Source organism: Hordeum vulgare, chromosome 1H (genome assembly GCF_904849725.1).
Source record: "Hordeum vulgare subsp. vulgare chromosome 1H, MorexV3_pseudomolecules_assembly, whole genome shotgun sequence".
Taxonomy (NCBI): domain Eukaryota; kingdom Viridiplantae; phylum Streptophyta; class Magnoliopsida; order Poales; family Poaceae; genus Hordeum; species Hordeum vulgare.
In genome coordinates, this window is record NC_058518.1 from 513,688,842 (window position 1) to 513,708,593 (window position 19,752).

Genomic DNA, 19,752 nt, shown 5'->3' on the forward strand with positions numbered 1-19,752 from the left:
ATATAAGTCTTTTAAGAGATTCCACTAGAAGACCACATACATAGCAAAATGAATGAATTTATATTCTAAAGTATGTCTATATACATCCGTATGTAGTCTTTTAATGAAACCTCTAAAAAGACTTATATTTAGGAACGGAAGGAGTAGATGATACGGCAAATTTCACACAATTCAATTAAGCTTTAAACTTGCTCCATCCCAAAAGGTATGAAACGCTAGTCTGAATGAATCTAGAAAATGTGAAAGTCTGAACCTTAAGATTTTTTTCAACTTCCATGAGAGTTTTCGTTGTCCGGCACACATTTATTATATGTTCACCATAACCCAAGAAACCGTCACCGAAATAGCTAAGGAATTACTAGTTATCACCATAAGGCGACATGCTTACTGCAAGCCTGGTAGTACAACAAATGTTTACAACAACAACAACGGGAGGCAACTAGAAGATCACTTGACAATGTCCAATGCGTCTCGAGTTGGTCTTCAGGGTTTTTTCTTGAGCAGCCATACTCTTGTCGAAAGGCACCTTCTACCTGAAATAATGGAAAGGAATGACATCAAGCATGCAAAACTCAGGTACACCCTAATCTGCTAATATTCCCTCCGTCCCAAAATAAGTGTCTTCATCTTAGTATAATTTTATACTAGAGCTAGTACAAAGTTGAGACAGTTATTTTGGGACGAAGGGAGCATGAAATATGGTTTACTGTCTGTAGTAAATGACAGTCATTATGAATATTGTAAGTGTAAGCCACTCACAAGTGGATGACCTAACTGACATATTTCTTATATATGTAAAACCCTCAATGCTCTAATTAACACATTCTCTTATTTATGCAAAACCCTTAATGTTACACCTGCAAAGACATCCCACGGATCACAAATATCGCATTGACTAAAATATGACACCGACGCATGCTTTTCCATGGAATGTGAAAGCTTTTAAAAAAAAATATCCAGAACATCCATGCTTACCATACTGCAAACTAACGCTTTTGACTGATCAAACATGAATCATTCATGGTCTGGATTGCCTTTTAGCTTAAGCTCAACTTCTAGCTCCTTGTGCTTTAGCTGAAGTTCCAAACGCTTGTTCTCGAGCAGCATGTCTTCATTCTCCGATTCCATCCTTTCGATTTCCCTGTCCTTCTTCCTCCTGAATCTCTCCCACTTGAGACGTTGCTCTGTTACTTCCAGTTCCTGTGCTTCAATCTGCAAGCGGCGTTTCCGAAGCTCTATTGCCTGGGAAGCCAGTTCCTTCCGCAAAACAGACAGGTTGGTTCCATCCAGAAGAGCTTTGTTGATATCCAATGCGATGCCATGGGGATCCAAACTCCCACTACCATCATTCGAGCTTGAGGTGACAAAACCCGCATCACCATGATCCAATGCATGGCACATCCTTTTGTTCATGGAAGGATCCCTCATACTGTGATGAACTGCTTGATGCTCTTCGTCATGATCCTCGTAATCAGAATCTGCACTCTGTTCATCTTCTTCAGCATCTCCACTTGCATCCCTCCTCGGATCATGCTCCTCTTTACATCTAAGAGCAACCTGTAGTGAGTGCTGAAGTGCAAGATCTTCAGGTAAATTCACACGGTTGTTGTTATGATAGGAACACATCATCTCATAGAATAAATGCTTCGAGTTCAATATCTTCCTTGCATCTTCTTTCATCTTGTCAGAAAGATTACTCATGCAATCAAGGAGTGCTGGATTGTCCACAACAGTGCAAGCAGTACCACGACCAAGGATATCTGTAAGCCTTTTGTATCTCTTGTTGAGGTCATTGAACTTGTCCTCGCACTGCTGTGGTGACACATTGCAGCCTCTTTCGCCCATGACCTTTGATATTGCTTTCCATTTGCCCTTCTTCTGCATTACGGTAATGTTCCTCCTCCCGCCGCCCAAATCTGCCCCAGGATCCTCCCCAGTGTAAGATGCTGCGGTAATCAAAAGCTTAACCATCGAACCAGTCCACTTCATTCGATGCCATGCTGAGCCTTTCTTGCCCTTGCCACTCTGAGCATCAGTAGTATCCTCGGTCACATCATGCTCCTCGCCGTCACTGATGGAGTTCTTTATGAGATGATTGTGCTGCTGCTGCTGGTGGTGATCCTTTTTTCCATGTTCTACAAATTGAAATCCGGATCCGGGGTTATCATGCTCTGTAGCCCGGTTGATAGGCATTGTGAAACTCCCTGGCATCTGAGATTGGTTGAATAGATGTTTTCCTGAGCTTGGAGCATGCATTTGCATGGAGTTACCATGTACATTCAAACTACCATAAGGAGTTCCTTGCGTCGGGTTTCCAGGAGGTAGGTTACTGCGGTCCATTTTCCCAAAATAATCACCCAGGCAGTTGTACTTCTTGTCAATACCATACAAAAGGCACAGGAGGTGCCACAGGTCTTCACTTCAATATCACAATATCGCCCTGCATAGTAATTTGGACAAATTATCAAAATCCTTGCACATGCATATTTGCACATCTGTATACTTCTCGATGTTGCCACAACCAAATACTAGTTAACTGACCAGCTAACTATTGCAAGAAACAAAATGAAAAGGCTGCCATGTTACGATGCCAAGGCGCTAAGAACCTACAGAACAAAAAGGTTATACAATATCATAATATAAGATGATAGGTTTAAAACATAACCATAACATGGTTGTTCATAAGCTGCTGTGGTGAATAGAGTTTGGGGCAGACAGCCTGTATGTCTGACGCATATTCAAATATGATATCCCATACACAAAATTAGTGCTTTAGTCCATGGCTCAGGGTTCTGGTCAAAATCAGGCTGTCAATAAACACTCAAATTTACTCGGAAAAAAAAACACTCAAATTCAGTTGATGCTCAAAGCACAATTAAATAAAAGAGTACAGTTGGACCATTCCCTTTTTCCTATGCAGCAAAAACAGGACAACTTTTATCTGTTGGCATTTTCAAGAGGTGGAGCCACACGCGCACTGATAAATAAACCTTTCTTTGTATACATTCACGATTTACCACATCTGGATGATACCTTCGCTGTGTCTGAACCTGAAGTACAGATGTGGTAGTCTGAACCTGAAGATCGTTTAGAAACTTCCATATTAAGTTTTATATCTGTCAAATTCATTAAGTTCATAAGCAATGGTTATCTTGAGGTTTGGTTAAATAAAGGGACACCCTGGGTTAAGTGAAAACCTAGACATGGACCGAGTTGAGGCTGCAAACTGAGTCTGGTTGGGACTCGTGGATACATGGGACGGAAAAAACTAGTCAGAGATGGATTTTGGTGCCATCCGACGGTCTATAACACTGCAATAAAGGCTGCTAGAGGTGATTTCTCAAGAATTAAAGGGGAGGCTTGAATGCAGTCTCCAATTTGTAAATATACATACAGGGTATGAATTTCAGCGTGCAAGGTTAATCGCAGCAGTCCATTAAAAAGGGATTGGAAAGCAAGAAAAATGTAAACATTACAATAAGAACACAGCATTTGACATGATGCTTACAGCCAAAGTAATTATAGAAATGTAGAAGTAGCTACATCTCCTCCAATTATGACACATAACCTAGTCTGTTTGAAATTTGGCTCATAAACTATGGCATACACTTTCAACAGAAAAAAAATGAAACCACTGAAAGAAGAGAGTAGCCAGGAAAATTTGTAGCTTAATTTTAAATTGCAATATATAGGAAAACTGATGTTTAGCAACAGGCCAATAAGTTCGGCACAGCTAGAAAACCAAATCAAACCGTAGCATAGCCATACTGGAAGGCAATGCCAGCAGAGGTGGAACCGACATTTGCATTTCTGATGAGTGGCCAAATTTATTGTTGCCATGTGTCACCACTTCATGTGGAAAAACACTTTTTTCCTATGTATATTTGTTTTTCTGTTGCAGGTATATGTGAAATATTACGTGCTTGGTATTTGGCTAGAAATTTCCTTTCCATTCTCTTTACAAAATGGAATTGCATAAGTCCAAAGGTGTATACCGAAGCTTCTCTTAAATGCCAGAAGGTGGGGATAGTCTCACAAGAAAAATTCAGTTGATACTCAAATTGCAATTAAATCCACTTCCAATGCGACAAAAACAGGACAACTGCTATCTGCTACATTTATACACTCACTGGCAATTAAACCTTTCTTGTATACATTCACCACATCTGGATGACACCTTTACTGTGTCCTGAGAATCAGAACCTACAAATGTGACAGTCTGAAGCTAAAGACTGTTTACAAACTTCCATGCAAATTTTTATTTGTCCGGCATATTTACTACTCCCTCCGTCCCATAAAGACTGTTTCTTTACACTGGTGTAGTGTAAGAAACGCTCTTATATTATGGGACGGAGGGAGTATTTTCATAGGCAATGGTTATCTTGCAGTTCAATTAAAAAAGAGACGCCCTGGGTCAAGTGAAAACGCAGACAGGACCGAGATTCGGCTTTTAATTGAGTCTGGTTGAGTCGTGTGGATAGATGGGACACACAAATTAATTAGAGATGGATTTAGGTGGCATCCAATGGTGTATATCACTGCAATAAAGGTTGCTAGACGTGATTTCTCAAGAATTAAATGTGCAGGTTCGATGGCGCCTCTGATTTGTAAATAAACATGTAGTAAGATATTAACTTAACATGCAAGGTAAATCCCAGCATTCCATCACTAAGGAATTGGAAAAGCATAAATTTTAAAATAAAAACACCACCTATGTCATGATGCTTGCAACCAAAGTAATGATACAAATGTGTAACTAGACATCTGCGAGTTGGAAAAATGCCAGCAGAGGTGGAACCGACATTTGCGATTTCTGATGAGTGGCCAAATTTATAGTTGCCATGTGTGTCACCGCTTCATGCGAAAAAACACAATTTATGTATGCATATTTGTTTTGCTGTTGCAGTGTAAGGATTTGCATTAAATATTAGGAGTACGTTGGCTAGAAACTTCCTTGTCCATTCTGTTTACAAAATGGAATTGCATAAGTCCCCATGTATATATCAAAACTTGTCATGGTTGCCAAAAGGTGGGGATAGTATCACAAGACAAGGGTCCCAAATAAAAGTGATTTAATCGAGGAACCCATTTGAATCACCTTGCAGGAGATCACTTATTCTTACTACTCTTTATTAAGTAGGAGTTCTTACTAGAAGAATTTGAACCCTCCAGCCCTTCCCTGCATATACGCCCATTGCAGCGCCGTGAGGCCCGGCATACCGCCCACCCCCCTACCCCTGCCTCGCCAGGCATACCGGCTCCCACTTACCTCCGTCCCTAGGCATGGCTGTAACCCTAGACCTACACCCGCTGTACCATTTCCATCCTATACTGTCTACCGTATGTATTGCTACACCTTGTACTCTACTCTACTCTACTCTACTCTACTCTACTTGGTGAGGGGCCTTCAGAAATGGACGTCTACAATCAAGCTGGTGGAAATCAATCATGGTCGCGGGGCGATGCGGCGCCACAGTACGGCCGCTGCTCTTACCGTCCACGGTGACCGCCGGCTCCCTCCTCCCGCTTCCGCGCCGAGGCCTATCCGCTGCGGTAAGGTACCACGGCAGCGCTTCTCCCCGGTCGCCGACGTCCGGCGTCCTCGAGCCGCGCCAGTCCCGCGGCCGGCCGGCCGGCCACTCCGCGGCGGTAGATCGGATGGGGTGGATGTGGGTGAGGGAGGATGGGAGGGGAGGAAGAACGGCGGGCGGGCGGGCAGGGGGCGGAGGAGGAGGATTCCGGCGCCGGCGAGGGATTGGGGATCGGCGTTGGGTTGGGAGAGGAAGGAGAGTGGATGTGCGACGGAATATGCGCCGAGATGGGCGATGTTAGCTGGGCCTGGGCCTGGGCCACACACATCAAAACGCGGCCCGCTTCTGCTCAATCTACCCGGACTGTATTCCCTCCTCAAAAAACCCCTAAGAAAATATTCCCTCCTCAAAATATCTCAAAAAGAAATATCCCTCCTAAAAAAAAGAGCCGATATGTCTTTTTCCCGCCTTCGATGACTGACCCATGGAGCTATGTGAATCTACCAACGTACCCCACTTGAAATCGGATGTTTGATCGGCGTCGTTGCCTTTAGGTAGTTGTTGTCATGGAGCTCCGAAACTTCACTTGAACCGGATGTCTATGCGACAAGAGACTGTTGTGCAAGTCCATGGAATGTTGACTCCACGATTGGATCTTCTTTATGTTTATTTTTAACACCGGTGCTCTAATTTAGAGTCTACAAAAATTTTCGGGCTAGTGAAATAATTTCCTACCCATATACATTTTTCTTGTTGCCCATTGTGACATTTTATGTTATAAAAATGTGAAAAAGCAAACAACGAATACATAGTTATTTTCAACATGTGTGAGCATTTTGCTAATATAGGTGGGTTTTTTAATGAAGAGTGTGTGATTCTGAAAGAACATTTTATTACAACTTTCGTTTTTGAACTACAAAACATTATTAATGTAGATGATCGCCACTGCCATTGCCACAAGCTCTTCTCCAGGAAGTAAAAAATACATACACAATTTGTGGATAAATGTACTCATTTAATAAATAAATAAAATAGAACTATTGCGTAACCAAAGTATATTTTTTTCTAAAATAATAATTGAACATTTTACCGGCTAAAAAATTATTGTACAGTATACAGTAGTATTTGTGTAAATAAAAAAATGTGCACGCTGACACAAGAAACTTCAAGTCTATTATCACATCTGCTACAAACCAAAGTTGGCAAAAAAAAATTGGGTTTCCAACGGTGAAATATGCCAGAGAATACAATATCCACGACAAGATAGTGGCAAACATACAGCTGCTGCACATTCTAAGTCCACAACCATCAGGCCCGCTCGGGCGCAGGACAGTCGCATGAGTGCATCATCGCGTTCTAGTCTATCTGGGCGCCGGAGTCGACCATCGCCCAGCTCCAGCCGGTGCGCGCTTCCCAGACTGCCGCATCTCCTGCGCCTTCGCCAGCTGCGAGGTCAGGTCCTGATCCACGACGAACCAATCGGTCAGCACAAAGCACCCGCGGCATACAGAAATCATAAACCAGACATGGATCGACAAGGGTCTAAAAGGTGGCACCTTTTGCTTGAACGAGCCGTCCAGCGAGTGCAGGATTGTGTCGGCGAGTCCGTAGTCGATGGCCTCCTGTGCACGGAAGTACCTTGGGCCTCTCAGGAATTCTGCGAGCTCTTCCTTAGGTTTACCGACTCCCTTGGACACGAGCTCCAGGTAGTAGTCTGTGTTTGTCTCCAGCTCTTTTGCCTTGAGGACAAAATAAATATTCAGTGCATGGTGCAACACGGCAGTACCATGTCGCGGGTCAGATGTACTCATATCCGAAAGGAGAGTCGAGTTTCACCTTAATCCACATATCAATGGCAGCCCCACCAGATTTGTGGACCTTGGGCAGGTGCAGTTTAGCTGCAGTTCAGAAATGAGCATCAAGATATATTTAAGACTACCGTGTCAGAGTCAAATATGCATGTGGCCCAGGAATCCGAGAAAAGGGACATACTTATCGAATTTGGTAGCACTCCTCTTTTACCCTTCATCCCCAGGGAAAGAAGCATTGCAGCCTGACCATACGCCATGCTAAGATTGATGGTGTAAACCTTAGCTTTGCTTCGCTGTAGAACCAAGAAAAATACGGCAGGAGAGTCAGACAGAACTCTTTTGTGTATGTAAGAAAATCAACGTGGATAGTCCTATCGCTTCAAAGGGAATGGGATGCTTGGTTCCACTTGATTTATCAGAGTATGTTAAGATGTAACTGCACAGACTGAGGGATACAAGCCTCCATCTTCTGCAGATCCATGGTTCACTAAACACTAATGAAGTGAATTCAAGAGCCTTTACAACCAAAGGTGGAAGCAAAAAAAAAAAAAAAAAAAGGAAATTCCCAGTGCTGAAACCCTTTTTGTGCATATATAAAGATCAACCCTGGTAGTCGTATTGCTTCAATGGAAATGGAATCCTTCATCCCGTGTGATTTATCAATGGAGTATGCTAAGGTGTTACTGCACAGTCTGAGAGGTAAAAGCAACCAACTGCTATAGCTCCAGTTTCATGGTTCACTAAACACAAGTGAATTCAAGAGTCCTTACAATGAAATGTGCAAGCAAAAGCTAGAAGAAACAAAGTAAGAGCCAGCATCTCTGATAGCAGACACAACTCCAGCAAATTGAACCTTGCTTCAATTTTCGGTAAATGTGAAGGAACACAATCAAATATGCAGAATATTCAAACCGCTATAAACTAAAAACCCCAAGGGCTGAATAGATTGGCATGCTGCAACGACATGCAAATTTGTGCAAAAACTTCTGGACAATCATGATACTGAAAATTTGCAACATAAGGACAATAATTACTTGCCCAGTCCAAAAATATAAATATATGCCCTGGGACTATAACAAAAACAGAGGATCATCAATGCAAACATAGTTCATGGATCCAACACCATATGCAAATATCGACAGGAGTTATGACGAATTATGTGTAACATTATGGGCACGATATAAACGTATATCAAGTTTCCAGTTAATCTGAGTAACAAAAGAAAAGGGCTTACATTAATGAAATCAGCAATTGCATAGGCATCAGTTTCAGATGCGACCAGCTCATTATTTTCATCCTATTGCAGCACAGAGAATAGGAAAATCAATACTCGAATAATGTCAAAGAGAATGGAAAAATTGGATGTTAACAATTTAGAAGAAATGTTGTTTCCGATATCGATATCTAAGTACTTACGTACCATTGTTCCTGTGGAGTTTATATACAAGTAAATTGGCTTCGTGCGGTCATCATAGTCTAGCCACAGAAACTGAGCAGCAATAAGCTCAGTCACAGCTGGAACAATCTAGCAACAGGACAAGGAAAACACAAGGTTACCATTTTGCTAGTTGAAACCTTATAAATTCAGTGTTGCGCATAAGGAATAAGACATAAGGTTGATCTCTTACTGGCATTCCAAGAAATATAATTCGGGAGTCCAACAGCAATGATGGCAGATCTGGGGCTGAGCTTCTCATTCTTCTATATCCTTTTCCTGCTCTACCCATGCTCATGCTGGGCATGCCCATGCCCATGTTGTAACTTGTAGGGCCCTCATGCGTGCCTGATAAGGAGTACATACCAAATTCATCATAACTCCTCAAAGCAGAAATGCTTTCCTGCATTTATAGGGGGGGAATACCATGTCAGGTTTAATGTATTATTGTCATAGAACAAACTTCAATAATAAAAAATGAGCAGAGCTATATAATCTCACCAACCTCTGTAACTTTCTGTGACAGCCGATTATAAGGGTTGTTGTCGGTCATAAACATTTCCATCTGAGATGGGCTTAAGCCATAAAGGAACTGAGGAACATTCTTGTAATTATCCATCACTACAAGGAGGTTGAAGAAAAGCCTTAAAGCCACACACAAAATAACTGGTACAGAAAGCGTTAGGGATAAGGTACAATTGCTTAGCTCCTCAACATAAAAAGCTAGCAACTGCTACGGTTTGTAAGCATGCATAGATGTGTCATATGAGGACATTTTACATCAAGTGTTTGATGAGACAAGTCCACCTATGAAGATAAAACATGGATATAGCATGTCTGGTACTTATGCATAGTCAACATGCAAACGTCTACCATTTCTCCTCTGCGGTTGTCTTTTAAAAAATGTCTACTGCTTGTTAACAACCACCAGGCAGTAAAATTGCCCTATGGATATATTTTCCTACCATTTGGTAAGATAGCGTCAAGATAATATATTGTGCAGTAGTAAACTTCTGAACTCTCACAAACATTTCGACCTATAGACCATCCATAGCGCACTGCCCCTGCTCAATAGCCTCAATTCCTAGTCATAGTCGAGTTAGTTGTGTTCAACATGCTAAGGGATGTGTGGGCAATGCCATTATCTACATTCTATACCGTCCATTGCTCTACAGAAGGCCTATGTAGTTCACAGCAGCTAGGAGAAGTATCTCATCATGGACGCCCCTGTACGAAAAGGTTTATTTGACTCTATTGTGAATTTTCATGCATACATGGTTTTGTACAGTTGTACCGACCGCTTCGTGTCCATGTGTGGGCGTTGAAATTGGGCAGTGAAATGCAGCAGTGAATTGACTGAATCTACGAACCAGTAGCTTAACTTGAAACAACCATAATCTGTACAGATAATATTATTTTTCTGTTCCATGGTTGCATACCATTGGAGGTCTGAATCTGATCATGATGAGTTCCAGAAGAACTTAAGACGGACAGCGCATAGTTTATTCACAAAACTAAATACTACCGCTAGAGTATATTTCAGCAGCTGACAGCAATGAGATGCTGCTTGAAGGTTGACGCCATGGCATGATGCATAGTTAAATACAGTAGTAAACTATATGAATCTATGACCCAGTAACTTAACTTCAAACAATCATAATCTGTGCAGATAATATTTTTGATCTGTTTCATGGCTGCATACCAGTGAAGGTCTAATTAGGATTGCTCTATCACAAATGCAACCGAGGAGCAATTCTTAAGACAAAAGGCATGTAGTTTATCCAGACAATCACATACTACTCCTAGATAAAATTAGAGCAGCTGATAGAAATGGCTGATGTTGCTTGGTGACGGGTAGGAAGTCTAGTAAACTAGCTGAATCTACAACCCAGAAACTTAACTTGAAACAATCATAGTTTGTACAGATATATTTTTGTTCTGTTCTCATGGTTGCATACCTAGAGATATATTTTTGGTCTGTTCTCATGGTTGCATACCAGTGGGCGGTGGAGGTCTGATTGTGGAAAGATAGCAGTGGAGATGTGATTATGATGAGTTGTAGCAGAAATGCAACCGAGGAACGCTTTTAAGACGAAAAGCATATCACTTATTTACTCAACGTAATACTGTACTTTAACAGACAGGAACGCTGCTGCTGCTGCTGCTGCTGCTGCTGCTTGAAGTTGAAGGATAAGTCCAGTAGACGATGATGAGCTAGCTAGCGAGATGTTGTACTGAATGTTTGAGAAGGATGGGGAGGGAGCTCACGGCCATCCTTGAGGTTCTCCTCGCGGAACTGCTTGGGGATGTGGTCGAAACTCCTTGGCGGGCCGTCGCCGTGGTTGTACTGGCACCTGCAGCCTCCCACCGGTCTCCTCGGGAGCCTCGCCGCCGACTGGGGGTGGTAGTGGGAGGAGGAGTTGGGGAAGGGGGCCCTGGCCGGCGAGGCGGCGGCGGGGCAGCGCAGCGCGAGCGCCATGGCTGATGGGGAGGGAGGTTCGGATAACTGGAGTGGGTGTGGTAATTTGGTGGGGTGGGGTGGGGTGTGTGACTTCCTATCTGCCGCTCTCCGCGGCAGATTGGCGGCGGGGGAACTGCACGGGCGACCACCCGACTGGACCGGCCCACTAGCCCACGCAGCGAAATAGAAAGAAAACCCAACATTTATTTACTCAAAAAAAAGGAAGAAAACCGGACCAAGTATGTACTGTAAGCTAATCCTATAGCGACTTCTTCTAAAACAATAATACTGTAGGACCGCTTTTTTTTAATAGATGGGAATAGTTTTTTCAATGCGTGTAAATTTTATGAAATTTCTAATATTATTAAATTTTCTTTTTTTTGAAAAAACAATAAACGAATATGGAATTCCAAACTTTTTTTTAAAACTTCAACCACTTTTCAAATTTGTCGAAAAATATTCTGAAATTGCGAATAGTTTTCGACAAGGCGAATATTTTTCAATTTTATAAATATCTTTGAAAAGCATGAACATTATTTCAAATTTGCGAACATTCTATCAACTTTCTGAATGGGCTGACCCATCTTACATTTGCTAGTTGTCATCCTGTACGTTTTACCGATTACTTGACGCAGAGCGTTCCGAACAGGAAATTCCGCTAACTGTTGAGAGCATTGCGCGTAGCACCCATGATGTTTTGATGATTAACAGACAATCCCTCGGGTCAAGCTACGGGATATGTATGGGCCGGCCCAAAGCCAGGGACGTTCCTGCACAATATGCAATTTGCGCAAGAAAAAATGTTGCAATTTTCAAAAATTACCCACCGGTTTTATTTTTCAAGGGGGTTTGCCTAGTGGACATCATCATTTCCCGCTTCACCAAAGACATCTCGATCCATGTTCGATTTCACTAAAGAGTATACTCGTGTAGTCTTGACTAACCTCAAAGGTTTCGAATGGCCGCATGTAACGTCCACTACAAGGGACGAGAGTCTTAGACCTTTGAGTATCCTATGGTTATGGTCTAGGTACATACCTCATAGAAGTAAGGTCACAGAATCACTATAAAAACATCCCAATGGTCGAAGGAGAAAACCATCATGATAATACAAAGAAATCCGTGAGATCAAGACATGGCCAGGTCCGTGGCATCATCCGCGGGAGAAAAAAATGACGTGTGGGGTTGTTATCCCACATCATGTCATCATCTCCACTATGCTACAAGTACATGCCGTGCAAATATACAGGTAGGGCTGCAAGAAAAGTTTGAAGCTGGTGAGTAACTCTGAGATCGTGTCAATTCTTGGCTCGGCTCAGAAAGAAATGAGTTGAGTATGAGCATTTCATGTAGCTCGATTAAGAAATGACATGATCTTAAGCTAGCACTGGCTCACTTACATTTATGCTTTTTCACTTCTCGGGGAGTATAGTTGTGCTTCACGTGGAAGCACAATTATGCTTTTTTACTTTTCGTGGAGCACATATATGCTTCACCTGAAAGCATAGTTGTGTTTCACCACGAACCATGATTGAGCGTCACATGAAAGCATCGATGTGCTTTTCACTTTTTCGTCAAGCACAACTATAAAAAACCTACTTAGATGTACTCCCTCTGTTTCTTTTCAGTCTGCATATAAAGTTTGGTCAAAGTCAAGCTTTTTAAAGTTTGACTAACTTTATATTAAAAAATATCAACATTCACAACATGAAATCAATATTATCAGATGCACCACGAGATGTATTTTCATACTATATAATTTTAATATAGTAGATATTCATATTTTTGAATATAAATTTAATCAATTTTTATGTTGTTTGATTTTGACCAAATCTTATATGCGGAGTAAAAAGAAACGGAGGGAGTACTTCACACAGAAGCACAGATGTGCTTGATGGCGAAGCACATCTGTGCTATTCTTTTTTCGAAAGCAGATTTATGCTTCCTTTTTTCACACGGTGTACTTCATGGAAAAAATAAAGTAAAAGACTTTTTCAGAAAAAAGATAGAGAAAACAGGTAAAATTTTAAAAACCAGAAAGAAAACATATTGAAAAAATAAAAACCGTGCTCTTGCAGGTGGGCCCTGCACGCGACCCACGGCTTCTTGCGGTGGCAACACGGGGGCACATTGTAACGGCTGACGCGGACCAGATCAAATGGCTAATGCACGCTCGATTGAGCGGCTCAGGAGGCGAGCGATATAATACGGAATTGGCGCATAGCACATTCGTTTAACACAGTATAGATGCAATCGTTTATATAAAAATGCATACATTCGCTTCTGTAAATGTATACAAGCACACTCTATCACTATAATCATTTTAAAAAACTGAATTGACATATCATCTTGAGTTATTAAAAAGTCATTATAATTACATTGTAGTCGACTAAAACGTCTCGTTCACTGAACACACATTACCGAAAAACTTAAAATTAAATCCTGGATAAATGAGAGCAACAAGACTTGAATCCTCATGAGCTGGGATATCACTGTTTTTCTAACCATCCAACCATAGCACATATTTTTCCGCGTATATGTTTGATTGCGCATGTATGCGACAAGCATAACACACATTCCACTTTTTACGAGCATAACACACATTCCACTTTTTAAAATTTACATTGGACACTAATTGTACAACAATTTAATGTTATTTGAGGAGGACACGACTCCATACCCTCTAAACACCCCTTTCTTCCTCCCGTGGTGCCCTCGTGGGCGACGCGGGAGGAAACCCTAGCCAGCCGCCGCCGTATCTCTTCCCCACCTTGTCTCCCTTCTCCGTCGTCGTTGAAGGGCGTCGTCGGATAAATCTCGCACGGCGTCGGTGATGGCGGGGCTTGTTCTCTCTTCCCCGTGTTTCGGATGGGTTTGCACGAGACGCCAGATCCGACGGATGCCCGCGCGGTGGCTGGGTGCACACTTGGCATCGAGGCGAGCGCGGGTAGGAGGAGTGGTGCCGGTAGCGCTGCTCGAGGGCTTCTCTCCCATCTAGATCTGGGCTTTTGCAGGAGCGGCGACCGGACTTGTCGTGGCATCGGCGACTCGGCTTGCCGTGGCAGCGGCTGGAGGATGGTGGGGGTTGATGCCACGTGAAGGGTGGGTGGTGGTGGGGTGGGGCGGTACCTCTGGTGGTGATGGATGGTGAAGTCTTGTGGTGCCACTCTCGTCGTCCAGGCTCGACACGTCGTGGAGGGGAGGAGTGGTGCTTGGCCGAGTGGTTTTACATGCTTTCTTCACTTGATGATACTTATTTTCAACTCGTTAAACTAACTTGTCATTTTATTGAATGTTTTTTAGAAGCTGAGATTGCACTTAAAGCTATGAAGTTATCTTGATACTACTCTATTTGCAATATGTAAATAGATGATTTTATAATTTGATACAAATGACGATATATCTTCCGGCCTTTAGTTTTAGTGCAACGACTATATGTGATAAGTGATATTATATTCGTATTCGCTATGTTTTAAAAGTGATAGGAAAAATGTTTAGACTTCGTTCATACCAAAATCATCATATAATGAACCAATGAATGAACTGACTCCTAAAAAAAAAACAATGAATGAACCCATTGGCTAAATTTTCTCGCCGTATGTACTCATTTTTAATGTAGAGGCATTCTGACTTTTATTTCGTTGGGAAGTGAGGTGAGACCGATAACTAATGTACCCCTCTATAAACAAATATTAGACCGTCCATATCACTACTTTACTGATCTGAATGGTCTAATGTTAGTTTAGAGACGGAGTACATGCATATATTATAGCAAGAGGATATATTTTATTCAAATTAATACGATCGACAGATGCCAACAAAACACATGCTACGCTACAAAACAGAGCAACTTGATCAATGTCCGGGCATGCATGAGTTACGTACGTAGTTTGGATCGACAGGATGCGGCCGGTTTAGAGCAACTCTAGCAGACCCTGTATCTCGCCGGCCCGCAAAACGTGTTTGCGGTTCGTGCAAAATCATTTTTGCGGGTCGGCGATCCGTAAAAAAATATATTCGCGGAATATGCTTTTTTACGGATCGGCTTCTGCAGTTTCTGCTCGGACTCCACCGCGACGACCCGCAAACAGAAAAACTGCAAATCTCACATTTGACATAGGGTTTGACAAACAAGTTTAAATTCAAACGGAATAAACAGTTTACGCGCAAATAAAAACGAAGTTTTTCATATTTCCATGTGCTGTAAAACCATGTGCTGGTCTCGAATACTACAGAACTCTTGTGATTTACCCAAGTAATTTAAAGCCTTGAGTGGGATTACCAAGCAAGAAACTAGTACTGCAAGACCATGGAAAGCTAAATGTATCTGAGGTGTACTCCATTGCAACGAGGGTTTATTTGGCGGAATAAAAATATATCCCAAGGCACCACTTTTGAAAAAGTTCTTATAACAACTCTTTACGATGGATATTTAAATGGAACAAACATAAAAGCACGACACCACTTTCAAAAAATTACTTCTAACACCTCTTTGTTCACACCCAACCTAGAGAAATATACGAATAAATTGCATAACGAGATGAATTTAAAATCATGTGTCGAGTTTTTATGCCCTCTCTAATTCTACTAGTAAACATCTATGAAAGCAAGACATCGATGGACCGTTCATTCTGTTAAGCAACTCCTAGAGTGTTGTTACGATATAGACCAAATATTCGAAAAAATGGATTAGTGGACAATGGATACCGAGAGTTAACTCAATTATTATTAATTAATAGTCATAAACCAAAAGAGGGATTTTATTAGTCAATTCTGTTTATTTTCATATGTATAGTTCATTTGTGTAAGTGCTAATACCACCCACATATACAGCCGACTTTGTTTGTTGAGTGACAATCCTATTGGATGCTTTCTTTTCTTTATTGTCCATTATATTGTATGTGTGTACATATCTGACACAGATAGGTGAACGAGGGAAAAATGATTGTAGATGTCGTATTTACGTTGAAGCTTTTGTACCAGCAAGAGTTGTTTCCCATGATGGTAGGCACACTCGGATTCACATATGATACTCCTTTCCATTTCTCTTTCCAACCTACCCTAGCTCATAATCTTCACTCGTGACAATGCCGGTGTCGTTGTTAAACCGATGTGCGTACGCGTCTGGATTCCAAAACCACTTTGAACCATCCAATGCATGGAAGGGTTAAATACACATTTGATATTCTGTCAAGCCAAATTCTACTTTGTAAACACATAAATGGATACCATAACTACTCACCTTTTTGGATTAGTCTTGTACTCCATGTCGCAGGATAAGTTTAATATAATTGCACTCTTTTTGGATTAGAGTAATTGCAAAAATCCACATGACATGTAATAGTGGTTATAATGTCCTTACTTCATTGTAGTTTGTATCTGCAAAGTATATTTTTTATTTATTTTTATTCTTTAATGTTATAAAAGAACAAAAAAATTGGTAAGAAGAAGGCAAATCTTGAGGTAGAGAAGGCGCATGCATTCACACCAAGCACAAAGTGGTATCTTATAGCAGACCGATAATTTTATACCTTTCATTCAAATATTTCAATATTTTCATGACCATAAACTGCTCACGGTTTAATATTTGCAAATTCTATTCATTTTTTCCGACTAAGGCTTGTTTGTTCCACTATAGGGTTACTCCTCTTCATCCTGTATTCATGTTTATCGAGATATATACTTGGTTAGTTGCGCTCTTTGTCACGTAGATCACTAAATTTCGGAGTCTCTTCTACACGATGACCCCAACCCCAATTAGTTTTGGCATTTACTCATACGTATCAATACTATTCTAGTGTGCAACAAGACTATCCCTGCTATTTGCAGTTCACACTTTAGCTACTACACAATTAGTTTCGTTTTCATTGTATAATGAGGATTTCTTTTGAATCACCACTTTATTAGTGCACAACTTCATCTATCTAATTATATGATGTCACATCAACCCTAAAAAAAATATGATGTCACATCAAAGCAATCATCATTGTCAACCATCTATTAATCTGCATATATTACAAAGAGAAGGGAATACAACAAAATAAACACATTGATTTGTGTCTCAAGTCATTTTGCTACCTCTGGGCTCCATGGCACTCAGCATACCTGGATGGGGAAGTGTACATGTCCTATATGTGCTATACATGAAGGTAAGAAGAAATGTTCACTATGTGCTATAAGTGTACACAATTACCTTCACTATGCATGAATGATGTTTTTGTTGTGTATACATTTTTACATTATAATATTGTAGTCGTGCTTGTTTGTTCTATTATATTACCTCTAGAGCATTATGATCGGGATGAGGTGCCACCCTTTGTCGTGCGGATTCCTTGTTGGCGACAAACTAGTAGTATATGTGGAGCTATTCCATGATACGATGCTGCCAGGCAACAGTGTGAAAATGTTTTTGTATGCTTATTTTAGTTTTTTTTGTTGACAAGTGAATTGTGATTAGCAATTTGTTCTTTGTGGGCAACCCCGTTATTCCTTTGAAGCACACATAATTTTCGTAGGGTAACTATTCTTCTCTTTTGACTCAAACAAATTGCTATTTTGTTGGAAGTGGTTCTCTAGTTAGTGGAAAAAAGAGAGTGATGCTTCTGAATTATTGTGTCAAGATCACGAAAAACCTAACCCCATAATCCATTCCTGTTGTTTGAAGCAACTCCTATGGAAGCAGATTCAGAAATGCTTTGAAGTAAAATTTATTTTCTTCGGAAGCAAGTTCTAATTTTTTATGAAATGTTTGATACAAACAATTTTTTGCAAGCAGGTCACATATATACCCGAAACAATTATCTGGTCGCATGAAACATATTTTGTATGCTCAAACAAAATACACTGAACACAACTTCAAACATGAAATAGTCACAAACAATTTAATAAGACCAAAGCACTCCATATGGAAGAACTTTGATCGAAACAAATAAAAAGACTGTAAAAAATAAAAATAGTAAACCAAGCTAAAGTTTTGGAAGCAAAGATCCTCGCAAGTGAAAAATAGCGAAGGAAGCAAACAAAAATAAGTCTCGAGACTAGAAACTTCTTACGAAGCAAATAGAATTTTTGGAAGCAACGATCCTAGTTTGTAGGAAGCAAAGGAAATTTGTGAAGCACCAATCCTATTTAGGAACCAATGGTCCTCACGATTGGAAACAAATAAGGAAGAAAAGATCCTAATGTTTAGGAAGCAATGGTCATCACGATTTTATAAAATATCTTGAATTAATCATCCCTAGATTTGGAGCGGAAGTTAGGAAACAATATGGGGGCTGCTACGCGTCGGCAGGTGGATCTTGTAAAAAGATCCGCCGCCTCGCAAGTTGTCAGGTCTGACACAGATGTAGGGCAATGAGCGTCTTTCCTTTACTTTGCAATAAAGATCTTGCAACAGAGGTCTTGTTACAGAAATATTTGTAACAATTTTTTTGTGCAATGGAGGTTGAGTTGCAAATATTTTTTTGCAACATGGGTTGTGTGGCAGATTTCTTTTTGCAACAAAGGTATTGTTGCGGAGTTTATTTGGTAACAAAGATCTTGTTATAGAATTTTTTTTGTAATAAAGGCCTTGTTGCACATTTTTTTTGAACATCGGTTATGTTACACAAGTGGACGGTGCCTTGCTGTTGTCGGCGTCGAGCGGACGTTGTCTGCTTCATCACCCGGTAACAGCAAGAGCTGGCGCCCTCGATCGACAAGAGGGAGGAGGAGAGATAGCGAGTGGTGATGAAAGTGGTCGACGACTGCGACGATGGAGCGCGTACTCGCCGGCGTCAGCGGCGTGGCTGCTCGCGGCAGCGCGGCTGCTAGCGCCTCGCCCAGATTAAGGCAAGAAGAGGAAGAAGGAGAGATGGTGGATGGTGGTGGACGCGGCCGACGGCCGCGACGACGGAGCGAGTGCTTGCCGGCATTAGCCGTGGTGCAGCGGGGGTGCTTGGCGGTGGCAGGACGCGGGTGCTCGCCGACGTCAGTGATGGAGCAGCGGGGGTGCTTGGCGGTGGTGCGACGCGGGTGCTCGCCGGCGTCAGCGGTGGCGTAGTGGAGAGATCGTAGTGGGGTGCTTGGGAGGACCAGGGTGATGGCTGCTCTCGAGGGATCAAGGTTCAGATTTTGTAAAACGCCACTTGTTGCTTGGGGAAATTGCAACGAACCACTTAATTGCAAAAACTAGTCTCAATTATACAGTACATTTGCTTTTTTGCATGATCATCATCGTCACCGGCGTGACACCATGATCACCATCATCATGATCTCCATCATCGTGTCTCCGTGAAGTCGTCACGCCAACTACTACTATCACTACTACTATAGCTAACCGTTAGCAATGAAGTAAAAGTAGTAAGCACATGGCGTTGCATCTCATACAATAAATTAAGACAACTCCTATGGCTCCTGCCAGTTGTCATACTCATCGACATGCAAGTCGTGAAACCTATTACAATAACATGATCATCTCATACATCATACATGCAACATCACAACTTTGGCCATATCACATCACATGTCAAACCC

The 19,752-nt window shown here is 41.5% G+C and overlaps 2 protein-coding genes across 2 annotated transcripts; both read right to left on the minus strand.

The window, feature by feature from the left end:
- Positions 1 to 240: 240 nt before the first annotated feature.
- Positions 241 to 5,770, minus strand: LOC123452589. The gene is made up of 3 exons (XM_045129267.1): positions 5,495 to 5,770; positions 976 to 2,440; positions 241 to 533 (listed from the first exon to the last, which is right to left on the minus strand). The coding sequence occupies exon 2, from the start codon at positions 2,338 to 2,340 to the stop codon at positions 1,015 to 1,017; it is 1,326 nt and encodes a 441-aa protein (XP_044985202.1). The 5' UTR covers positions 2,341 to 2,440; positions 5,495 to 5,770; the 3' UTR covers positions 241 to 533; positions 976 to 1,014.
- Positions 5,771 to 6,766: 996 nt separating this feature from the next.
- Positions 6,767 to 11,305, minus strand: LOC123452597 (ATP-dependent Clp protease proteolytic subunit-related protein 1, chloroplastic). Its single transcript, XM_045129278.1, has 9 exons — positions 11,046 to 11,305; positions 9,283 to 9,398; positions 8,971 to 9,180; positions 8,763 to 8,867; positions 8,577 to 8,639; positions 7,524 to 7,635; positions 7,368 to 7,429; positions 7,088 to 7,270; positions 6,767 to 6,991 (listed from the first exon to the last, which is right to left on the minus strand). The coding sequence occupies exons 1-9, from the start codon at positions 11,254 to 11,256 to the stop codon at positions 6,893 to 6,895; spliced, it is 1,161 nt and encodes a 386-aa protein (XP_044985213.1). The 5' UTR covers positions 11,257 to 11,305; the 3' UTR covers positions 6,767 to 6,892.
- Between the last annotated feature and the right edge of the window lie 8,447 nt (positions 11,306 to 19,752).

Excerpts from the sequence above, each read along its gene's own strand:
- LOC123452589 (XM_045129267.1), bottom strand. The coding sequence starts at position 2,340 with ATGGACCGCAGTAACCTACCTCCTGGAAACCCGACGCAAGGAACTCCT.
- LOC123452597 (XM_045129278.1), bottom strand. The coding sequence starts at position 11,256 with ATGGCGCTCGCGCTGCGCTGCCCCGCCGCCGCCTCGCCGGCCAGGGCC. Across the intron at positions 8,640-8,762 it reads TAAACTCCACAGGAACAATG|GATGAAAATAATGAGCTGGT; the intron begins GTACGTAAGTAC and ends GTGCTGCAATAG. Across the intron at positions 7,271-7,367 it reads CCATTGATATGTGGATTAAG|GCAAAAGAGCTGGAGACAAA; the intron begins GTGAAACTCGAC and ends TTTGTCCTCAAG.